The sequence below is a fragment of the Agelaius tricolor genome, unplaced genomic scaffold, assembly GCF_023055355.1.
Source record: "Agelaius tricolor isolate 1412-34295 unplaced genomic scaffold, bAgeTri1.0.p SCAF_16, whole genome shotgun sequence".
NCBI classification, from domain to species: domain Eukaryota; kingdom Metazoa; phylum Chordata; class Aves; order Passeriformes; family Icteridae; genus Agelaius; species Agelaius tricolor.
In genome coordinates, this window is record NW_027269276.1 from 10,141,850 (window position 1) to 10,153,592 (window position 11,743).

The 11,743-nt window shown below is 44.0% G+C and overlaps 1 protein-coding gene across 1 annotated transcript in view; it reads right to left on the reverse strand.

Annotated features, from left to right (window-relative positions):
- TRPM7 (transient receptor potential cation channel subfamily M member 7) overlaps window positions 1-11,290 on the reverse strand; it is a 50,941-nt gene extending 39,651 nt beyond the window's left edge. The window contains exon 1 of the mRNA XM_071441434.1: window positions 11,157-11,290. Coding sequence (XP_071297535.1) covers window positions 11,157-11,159 — 3 coding nt within the window. The 5' untranslated portion in view covers window positions 11,160-11,290. The remainder of the gene's footprint in view (window positions 1-11,156) is intronic.
- Window positions 11,291-11,743: the final 453 nt, after the last annotated feature.

Genomic DNA, 11,743 nt, shown 5'->3' on the forward strand with positions numbered 1-11,743 from the left:
AAGTCGCTCAAAGCATCTCTGTGGGTTTGAGGGCTGGTGCCTGTCCCTGGTCCTTTCTGCAGGGACAGATGGACACTCTGTGCTGGCTGCTGAAAGCCCTGCGCTTCCTGGCTCACCACACCTACATCAAAGCACTCCTTTGGCTCAAACCTCACATTTCTGGCAAGTGCTGGGCTTACCTTGCACGTGCCACAGAGGGTGTAGGAACAGACAATCCTATCAACTCTGGGTTTATTTTGGCAAGGAACGAGGCTTGGGGCATGGTTTCAGCAGTAAAGCCACTCACATAGTCTGGATGCAGTTGCTGTCCTCCTCAAGCAACCTCCAGTGCCTTCCCCATTCACACAGGGAATACAAGTCACAGGTACAAGAAAGGAGGCAGTGGTGGCAACCTCGGGGAATGGAGCATTGGGAAAGGGCTCCTGTGACCAGCCAAATAATTAATCCTGCCCTCAATTTGCTTCTGCTTTGTTCCCTGATGAGAAACCTCAGCTCTGGCAGCCGCTGTTCCTAGACAGCTTTAGAGGCTGCAAACCCCTCACCTCGTGCAAAGGATGTACTCCAGCCATATCTGAGCTGCAGATTTAAGGAAAGTCCTCCCTTTCTAGTTCATGAAGTGCATGAACATCTGATTAATTCAGTATGTGCTGAAGCACATTACAACTACAAAAGCAAACTGGAAGGGTGGATGCTGTTTGTCCTGCTCTACCACTTTCTTAGCTGTTCAATTTACAGATCTGACTTATTTTTCATGTCATACAAAGAAAGACACTTCTCTATCATCACAGCAAACGTTCTGGTGCCTCCTGACTTAAGTAGGCTATTATTAACTCACTAGAGAAATGGAAACTTGTTATCACTAAGGAATTTTTGACATAGCTGGCCTCAGACAACTCTTCGAACATCTATTTTAAAAAAAAAAAAAGGAAGCCTATGCCCACACTAAATATGGCAGATCAATAATATTTCTCTGAACAGCATGAGTGAGAAGGGCACGTGACATAGGAGACAGCACCAGACCACTGCTAAGGATGATGAAATTTCACAGAACCTATGTTTAGACACAATATCTGTGAAAACAAACTTTATTGTTATAATCAAAACTACTAAACTAGGAAAGAGACCCATCTGCAAACACACAACCGAAGACCCAGCTGAAACCGATCTGGAAGTTTGGATCCTCCCTGCCCGAACACACGTGCACACCAATGTGCCAGAATTTGTTAGGCACAGTAGGGGAAGCAAACGTTTTGGTCAGCTCTAGAGTGATCAGACTTCTTGAACAATTAGAACAGACTGGAGAAGGTAGGATGAGCTGGCATCAAAGCAAGCCAAAACAAGAATTTGCTATAGCTCACCTACTGCTGAGTTACAAAGACTTAAGCATTTTTAAATGCAGCTCATAACAAAGAGCCACTGGATTCAGTTATTACACTTGCACTCCTGTCAAGACAAAGCAGCAGCTCCCCTCTCTCAGCCAGCTCAGCCTGCAGCTGCTCAGTGCTGACTGCAGCCCCACCTCGGGGCACAAGAACCCTGACAGCATTCGAGAGACATCCATGTACCTAAACACTTGTCAGCAGATAAAGTTCCTCACTGAAACTATTCAAGTAGTTTCTGTTTTCTACACTAGAGAAGTGCAAAGAAGAAATTTAACTGGGTTTGTTAGAGAAATGTGAAAGCAGCTAATTACTGTTTGAAATAATATACAATGTGTATTTAAGCACTTTTAAAAAATTCCACCCTGTTTTTGAGGGTTGTTCGAGCTTTTGATGCTTTCAGAGGCTCTTCTATGTTAAATACCACAAGTCTAAATAATTACTCAGAAACTAAATATATTATTTTTAGAAATAAAGTACCCTTTTTTTTTTGGTTGGTTTGTTGGGTTTTTTTTAATTTTGTGTCTTTTTTTTTTTCCCAGGGTAGGGGAAACAACTAATTAAATAATATTGACAGACCACAACACGATTTAAGATGGAAAATGTTTTCTATTTATGGCAATTTCTTCCAGCATACTAAATGCCAGTAAAATTCACCAGTGCTGTGTGGTATGTGGCACAAAGGCCTGTCCAAGCTGTACTGGACTAATACCTGGGACAGCCTCCTCCCTGGCCTGCTGGGAGAAGAGTGAAGACAATCATTCTAGAGAAACAAAAGACACCAGCAGGGAGGTGGAGGTCCTGGCAAAGCCAAGAAACACAGGAGAAATATTGGCTTTCACAGATGCAATTCTTCAAATGATAAAGCGAGGGTGCAGTCAGAGAAGACAAGCTGAGGAAATTCCTACTCTGCCCTCCCATCCATTCTCCTGCTACTTCTCCCCAGTGCAGTTGTGCACTCTCCCTCTGGGAAATTGATTGGGCTCCCTAAACCAGCAAATTGCCCTCAGGGGAAAAAAAAAAAGTAGGTAGCTTTAATATCAGAATTAACAGATTCAGATGTAAACTGGACAGAAAACTAAAGAACAAGAAAGAATCACATAGCCATGATCAGGGTGGGAAGAAGGGAAGTAGGACATCCCATTTGGTAGCAGAAAGATACTGGGTTGGCAGAAGAGCTGAGCTGTTCTAAGCATGTTGCCAAAGTACATCAAAATAGTCCCCAAAAGCACACAGGCTCTAGGCACACAGGGAAAGACTACAGATCTATCACACAAAAAGATTTATTTTTTTAATGCACACACATCCTGATATTCAGGAAGGAAGGGAAGTTAAGACTGTATTTCTTTATTTCTCAGAGAGGTGCCAATGAAGCAAGAACATATTGCCTAAGGTCACATTTTGGAGGGGCAGATACCCTGTTTTTAAGAACACCATTCTCATCTGGCATTGAAGATTTGTTCTAATTCATGGTATAATTAACATTCAACTCCTAATACATTAATTACTAAAGATTTTTCTTGTCCTACATGCAAGATCTTTATATTTGTCAGAAAACCCCCAAAAACCCAGTAATGACACTCAAGAGGATAGCCAGAATGACTAACCTTATCTCAGTTGTGCTAATTTTTCTACATCCTCTTTGCAGAGAGAGAAGAGCTGCTCTGAAACCCCCTCGGTCTCCACTGAGCAAGCCTGGGGACTCACTGCCTAATTAGCTCTTGTGAATAATCCTCCCCCTCTCTGCACAGTCCACCTGGATTCTGCAGATTGCCCGTGACCAGAAAACCTCCTTCTACAGCCTGAGAGCAGGATTCCTCTGAAGGCAGAAAAGCTTTGGTCTTGCACCTTTTCTCCACCAGAAAGAAAGCACAGTTGCCTGAAGCTGACTGTACTGTGCTGTCCAGCAGAGTGCTGTGATGTTACCAGCACCAAATATTTCTCTGGAGGGCCAGGAAACGCGGGGCAAACCAGAGGATACATCCACACAATGATTCGTTTGTTAGCAGCCCTCAGCACCACAGAAGGTTCACCTGTAACTCAAGCTGGCAGCCCAAACCAGGACAAGGGTGATGAGAGGTTTCTGCCCTCTTTCCCTACATAAGCAACATAAAAGGCCACATTGTTTCACTAAAGCATTTGAAACAATTACAGGGAATTTAATGGCGAAGAGTCACGGAGTTGCACACGGAGCAGTAAAATTTATACAGAAAACTGCATGCACACAAACCACGGGTTTTCTACAGCTGAAAATTAAACAATCATTTTTCTAAATAGGACTTTTATAAAAGAAACCAAGACTAAGACAGACCAATTGCTTAATGAGGCATGGGCATAAATCCTCATCAAGAGCATTTCTGAAGTTGCACAAATGAGAAGGGCGAAGGTTATTTAAGTGGCTATTTCTGTTTTTCAATGCCTCTGGCTGCAAAGCCAGTTGATGCCAGTTTAAGAGGTAAAAGTCCATCCCAACCTCCACATCTGTGCATGGCCCTGGCTGAGGCCAGGTGAGGGCTCACAGGGCTGTCCCCAGGGCAGCAAACCAGGAACACCTTCAGCAGTAACAGGGTCAGCAAAGAGGAGCCCGTGAAATCAGGGGCACTGAGCCTCTTCCAACCAGCTCTGCAGCCAGAGCCATTCCTCACCAGATGCTGCCACGTTCCTAGACAGCTCTCTGGGATATTTGTCAGCTAAGGTATCAGTCATTTATTGCTCTTTCCCTAGTGCAAGGTTACTACCACAAGCAGGAGTTCCTTCAAGATCAATCTCTCAAACTCTTCATCCAGAAGATCACCTTCAGCCATATACACTCTTCTAATCTTCTTCATAAACTACAGCTGAAGTTAATAAAACTTTCTGTTTAACAGGATTCTGCAAACTACAGACAATAATGCAGCCAGGGAACACAGGAGAAACTGGTAAGAGTTTGACATTTAAAACATCATTAACTGCACCTACTCGTGTAGATTAACTGATTTTTATAATTGAAGAGAAAGTTGATTAACAGTTCTGTAATTACACAACTGGTATTTTTAGGCTCTAATCATGTGTCACTTAAGCACATGCATAATTTAACCTATCCAGGTGACTGAAGTTATGCCTAAAGACTTGTATGGCCTGCAGCAATACCAGGGACAGGCTTTGAAAGGAAACAGCTTTTTCAGAGTGGCTCTAGCCACAATCTAGAATACTGCATTACACTCATACACAAAGCCAATCTACATGCAATTTTAATAATGTTGTACAGCACCGTGACTGTCTTTGAACCTGTCCACATGGCTGCTGTGCTGAGCTCTGGCACATACATTAGTAGAATGCAGCTTTGGTTTCTCCTAACTCAAAGAAACAGGTTCAGCTTCCTAAGAAAGTCAAACAAGAATGGGAATAGCACTAAAAAGCAAATATGCTGCATGCTAAGAACACTGAAAAAAATCCAGCAATATTCTGTTACACGAGACAAGTTACCAGCAGTAAATCATTCGCCAACAGAAAAAACCTGATGGGAGGGACCAAACTCATCTTGGTGCAGCTCAGTTCAGAGACAGACTGAAACACAGCACAACTGGAAAAAACAAGTGATCTTGAATCTCTTAGCACACATTCAGAAAAGCAGGTCAAGAAAAACATCCTCTGTGAACAATGATTTAGATACAGGAATACTCAAGAATAGCCACCAAGTGCTTGCACTACAATTAGACAAGGCTACAAAGCAATTTGGTTCATACTTTGAGGAGGCCATGGAACCTGACTTGTGTTGGTACAGCTCCATCCATGCCTGTGCACAAGACACAGACCCAGAAAACATCCATGTGCCGTGGGTGATGCACAGAGTAACTGAACACTCCCTAATGCAGTAGCACAAACCAAATCTCAGGCACCTTGGAGCAAGCTTCAATCCAGCTTCACAGCCCCTGTCAAGCCTGGGGTGCCACAATCCCATTTTCCTAAGCCTCTGCACATGATCCCAACCTATCTCATACCAGCACCAGCATTTATGCAGTCACATGGAAGCTGGTTCAGGGAAATGACCAACAAAATAATCCACAAAAAAAAAAAAGGAAAGGAGGTGATGGGAAGTTTATTCAATTCAGATCCCCAGTGACTGAGCACAAGGAAGCACAAAGGGACAGGTGAAAGGGACACAGCCAGGTGTTAGAGGAGTTTTGACTGGATTACAACATACCTTTAAGAAGAGCTTTGGCACATAAGGGAACAGCTAGCAAAGGGCTTGAACAGCAACCCTTACCCTGAGGTAATTACCCTGCAACACATCTCAAGCACTCCAGGTCAGCCAGAAAATATACTGTCAATAAAATGAGTAAGAGTGGGAAGGACTGGGCTGCTAAATAACACTAGCTCTAGGAGAGCCCAACTCTAGAAATTTTTAAGCAATAAGTCTTGTGAAATTAAGTTTTCTTAACAAAGCATCTGGAAAACCATTTGCAGAAGGCATAAATGTAGATTTATTTATTAAACTTAAACTTTTAGAGCCAAGTTTTTCAAGTTTACATCTCACAAAAATTGCAGCATTAGAGAAAAAATTAGCAGACATTTGGGTAAGACCATCAGCCAGGGATACCTTGCAGAATTCAACCCATCATAAGTCAGGGGACTAGGACTACAAAGTGAAAATTCTGAGCAGAGGTGACAAGAATCAAGTAGATAAGGTAAAGAAAATGAGTAGAGGTAAGTGGGAACAAAGCAGGGAAGAAAAGCTGGGATTCAATTACAAAAACCATTGTGCTACCACTGACTGAGCTGTAACAGACACTTTCCCAGGCTTTGAGGATTACAGAGTTATGGTGAAAGGCTGAACACCTAGATTAAACTCATTTACAGTTGTAACTGAGAAAGTATTCTCAAGCAAGAATGATTTAGTGTAACACAACAAAAAAATACTTCATTAATCACCCAAAAGGTTGTCAGTAAAAAATCAAACCAAAAAATTAAAATCAGCAAACCAGAACTTCATCCCAATATGCCAATTCTCAAAACTACAACTTCTTTCCTTTTTTTTTTTTTTACATCTGCTCAGTTTAGCAGTAAACAATTAAAGGCAGAGTCCAATAGCACTGGGAGTCAAAGAGGAGCTAGTAAATTGCTAGTAAATTCCTATCAGTAAGTGTAGACACTGGGAAACCTCACATGTGCATAGTTTTCAAAAACTATAAGCACACAACTACACTCATAGAAACTGTGTATTGGCCTGGTGCATGCTCTTTGCAAAACACATGATTTCCATTTAAACAAAATAAGCATTTGGTGTTGGACTGTATTTGATGTAAATTAGGGCTCTCCACAGACAGGCTGAAGTCCCATTAAAGCTTCACAGAGAGTTTACCAGAGCTGTTTCTGAAGTTGGATGACCTAAAACCATCAGTTGTCCAACTACATGCAGCAGAGTACTAACTTGATTACTGAATCAGCCTCTACTATTCTCATTTTGCAGCTGTAGAAAAATCAACAGACATGCAATCACACAAATCTTACTCCATCCTCTTTGAGCTGAGAACAAATGAAACAAAGATGGGTTGACATACATTAACTCAGCAATTGCACATTTGCAATACACACAGTGTTCAAACATTTCAGAAAATGTGACAAAATGCTCAAGCTAGAATGAGTTTGTATAAATCTTCAGGAAAAAAAAAACTTATACTGCTCTTAATAATATAAAGATTAAATAAACTAACTGTGATGAAACTCTTAGGATTTTTTTTTAAGAAACACAGAAATCCCCATAATTAGATTCAATCCAAACCTACAATTTCAGTAGAATTTAAACTTTGATTTAGTTAAAGGGCAAAAACTGCACAACTTATAAACCAAGTTTTAAGGTGCTGTTGGTTTGGTACCATACTTTAAGTTCTCCTTGGCAATTAACCACATCTATCTTACAGACTAATCCTGCAACATCCTTATACCATATGCTGTCAAACCACCTGCCACAGCTAAATATTCTGCCCTTTCATAAAGCAGTTTTCAGAACTACCAGCACCACTATTAGCAATACAGTTATTTTACTCCCTGTATTCCCCATATGTTCAGGACACTTTTCACCCAATTTTGGGAAGGGAAAAAGAAGACGTATACAGTTTGCCTCTTGGATTTTTTTGCATTTCATTATCACATCAGAAATTCACTGGCTTTTCCTCCTTGGAAAGAACACAGGAGTAAAAACTGTCCTCTGCTCACCTAGCAGCAATTAGACAACCTGTGTGGCCCCTTTTTCTGTGCAAAAATTATAACAGCTGGGGAAAGAAACAAACTCAGGTTGTTCTGTGGCTCCAACACACCTGGCAGTTCAAGAAAGTGGCTCAGTTAAAGAAAGGCTCACATTCTACATGCTAAGCAAAATATAGGTGTAAAGACTGAAAGAAACTCACCACTGCTCAAGAAAGGCAGCACTCCTTCCATCAGTGAACAGCTGTGATGGAGACTGCTCCTGGAACCCCCACTGCTGCTCAGGGCTGTGGTCCCACCCAGTCAAGGTGCAGCTGCTTAATGACTGGCTGCTACCAAAAAGACAAATACCCACCTGCACATCCTCCCTGCCCTCCTGCACAGCAGCAGGGATGCCCAGCTAATCCTGTGCTGAGCCAGGATGGGGAGCAAAGCTGGCCAACACTAAGGCTTTGGGAGTTTACTTTTTCTGTTCTTTTGTTAGATTAGTTTTCTATTACTTAAAACACAAAAACACCTACAATTTAAGCATAAGAAAAGCCAAGCTTCCCATAATAAAAATAACAGAAACCAAAGGTTAGACAGACCACTTTCAGTACTGGCTGTATCACGATATATGACACCATCACCTCTATGTTCTCATTATGTGAGGAAAACAAAGGGATTAAATTTTAAAAAAAGACAATAATAAGACTGCAGAGACTACAATAGAGGAAAGAGGGCTTCAGGCCAGAGAATACAAAGAAAGTGTGCAACAAAAGTTCAAGTTTACCACAGGTCAAGTAGACTATTTTTTGTAGAACCAATGAAGCACAGACTCACTTGTCAGGGGCCACAGCTATTTGTCAGTATCAGAGGTAAAAAGTGACATAGCTTTAATAATTATGCAAGTATCTTATCCAAATAGAACAATGAGATTAATCAGTAATTTACCTGATGAAAAGTCAGCTGCTGAAATTTCAACCATTGAAGGTAAAATGCACCAAGACAGAATTACTCACAGACACAAGAAACATCACCCCAAAACCAAAATCTCAATTCTGAAAAACACACACACTGATTTTACTGTCAGTCTGCCCTTAAAAAAGTGAGGAAAAGAAACAGAACTAATGTTGCTTGTTTCAGGAAATAAACAGGAATGTAAATATCACAGTTTCATGAAATAAACAGGGCATGTAAATATCACAGCCAACATAGACGTTGCTGAACGAAACTTGAAATTCCAAAAGAAATAAATATCAGCTAAAAAAAAAAAAAAAGACAAAGACGTTTTTCAGGTTAAATATTTTGGCATGAGAAGTATCATTTCATATTGTCTTGGTATTTCAAAGCCTTACAATATAGAAATCCACTGTGAAGCCTTTCAAGACTGCAAGATTCTATCAAGAATCTCTCTTCACACACAATTTTTGACAAGTCCTCTTAGAGATTTATTTGCAACATTTCTGGTGTCAAAGAGCAAACCAGTAGAGCCAAACTCTGTTGTGCCAGAGTCAGTTACTGAAGTTCAGAACAATATTTTTCTATTTAGAAAAAGTTCATCTGTCATGACTGTCCACAAGGATTGAATGGTTAACAGAAATGCACCTCATGAATGGGCCACGAAAGAGAGGCATGAAAAATTTGGGTGTTGGTCCAAAGTTTCCAGGAAAGGGAAGCACAGCAAGTGGCAAAGATAAGGATGAGAAGAAGAGAGGACTTTAGATGCTGCTGTCTATCACCAGCAGAGCAGAGAAAGCTGGGCTGATGTGGTGAGACAAAATGGTAATGCAGCAAGACTAGTTAGGCAGAGCCTCAAGGGACAAGAAAATAAATGAAAGTTTAAAACACAATGGAGCAACTCTCTCCAAGATAATCCACGTGGGGAGACAGATGATCTGATACAGATAGTGTGAGATAACTGTCAAATGCAAGGTGATGTTTCAAGGTGCCTTTGTATGACAAGTGAACATTACCCTTCCACTGCTGAGCTCAAGCAAGCAAAAAAGTATCAAAGTACAACATCAGGAAACTAAGGTACAAACAGTCCAAACTCAGCCTAAATAGCTCCACACGCACAAAGTTTCCCCCTCCTGCCTTGAAATAGCAAAGTCAAGAATGGCCTCCTACCAGAAGGTATGAAGGATGATCTAGCAGACATTTATCTCATCCACACAGACACATTTTTTAAAGACTGAACAGCCGGAATTGCCACATTGAACGACTCATTCCTTATAATAATTCCTGATTTAATGTTGGACGCCATCCAGCAATTATTCAAAGTTGCTAAATAGTCAAGGAGCAGCAGGGAAATTTTTAGCAAAATGAGCTTGCATAAAATGTCCTATATTCATCTCAACCAAAACACCTGTTTAACAGAGGTTTCAAAACATTTGGTAAACACACAGCAAATATTAAACCCTGCAAACACACTACATTGCCAAAAAGGCTGCTGAGCCTCAAATTTACAGAACCATGATGGTCAAAATCAATCTGTACATTTCTAGGCTATGTCAGCACCAAAAAAAACACCCACCAGAGCTAAATTTAAGAAATTAAATAAAAGAACCCAAATCCTCCACTCCTCAAAACTAAACCCAACACCAAACCACTTCAGGTGAGAAGAGCAAGTACCACGCAAGTGGCAGATGCCAAGCACTCTTTTAAGTCAGAATGGAGGGTTGCATTTGCAGCTTCTTCCTAGAGGAGTGCTGGATTTGCAGTTTCTAGAAGAACACAACCCACATTTCCACAGAGTTCACAGATATACTCAGAAATGGAAGATTCATGGGCACGAATTCCCGTGGTTTCTAAGAAAACACTGTGAAATAAAATACCTTTATTTAAAATGAAACAAAGCATCTTACTAGAAGTTCAAGACAACTGTAGAAATCTATATATTTTGACTTTACGCTTATATTTTCAAAATTACTTGAAAGCACTTGATGCGATAAGCCACCCTAAATTCTTTAAATATTAAGGAATAAACTTATAGGGATGAACAACCGTTTAACAGCCAGAATACAGAGCTGGATTTGAAATTGTTTTCTTTGCAGACACTCATACATCTCTAAGTATATCTGTGCTCCCTTATGCATAACATGTTGAAACTGCAAAAATGAAATAGGTGTAAAGATCAGAAGGGAAGGACTGCTGCAGCCCCGAGAATACACCGGGCGAATTCCGGTTTCAGACCAGAGCACCACAGCGAACGAGGCAGCACTAACGGGGAGCTCTCGTTTCTAAGCCGTGCGGTGCCTCCGCCGCGGTCCCGCCGTCGCTCGGGGCGCGGAGGCTGCGCGGGAGCGGCGGCTGCCCCGGGCACCGCGCGAGGAGGGCGGCGGCGGCGGCGGGAGCCTCGCCCGGCGGCGCGGGGCATTCCCGGCCGGCAGCTCCGGGCCGCGGGCGGGAGAGCAGCGGGGCCCGGCAGCGCGGAGCCCGAGCGTCCCCTCCGGCCCGGGCAGTGCGGCGGCGGCGGGAGGCGGCCCCGGCGGCTCGGGGCGGCCGGGACCCGCAGCAGCCGGCAGGGACAGGTCTGATCCGGCGGCCCCGTCCCTGCCCCCTCCCCGCCGGGCGCGCCCGGCCCCGCCACCCCGGCACCCCTGCAGCTCTCACCATTCTCCTCAGGGCCGGGCTGGGTCTCGGCGCCGACTCTGGTTCTCCTCCCGCCGGGCAGCTCCTGCTCGTGGTTCGGCGTCGGCGGTGGCGGGGCCTGTCTCCATCTATCGGGGCTGGGCTCGGCGGCAGCGGAGGGCTGGGTGGGGAGCGGCCGGGCAAGGACGACGCTCCGGGGACGAAGGGAGGCGCGGGACGCGGAGGACAGCGCTGGTTCGGCTCCGCACCGGGACTCGGGGCTGGCGGCGGTCTCGGCCCGGCGCCTCTTTCTCATAATTGTGCGACTCGGCCGGCGGAGGAGCCGCGGCGCTGCCGCGTCAGCGCGCACCGCCCCCGGCAGGAGGAGGGGGCTGGCGGGGCGGTGCTGCCCGCCCGGGGGTGTGAGGGGGTGTCTTGGCCTCTCCACGGCACCGCTGAGCCCCGAGCGGGGTCCCGGGATATCCGGAGAAGGCGTCAGCGGCTGCGGGCTGGCAGGCGGCCGTGCTGCCGGTGAGGTGAAGGCGGAGATGTTAAAAATGGAGCTTCCAAGAGAGAAACCCGGCTGGCTGGGGAGGCGCGGCTCGGAGAGGGGCCCCGCAGCTCCGCTA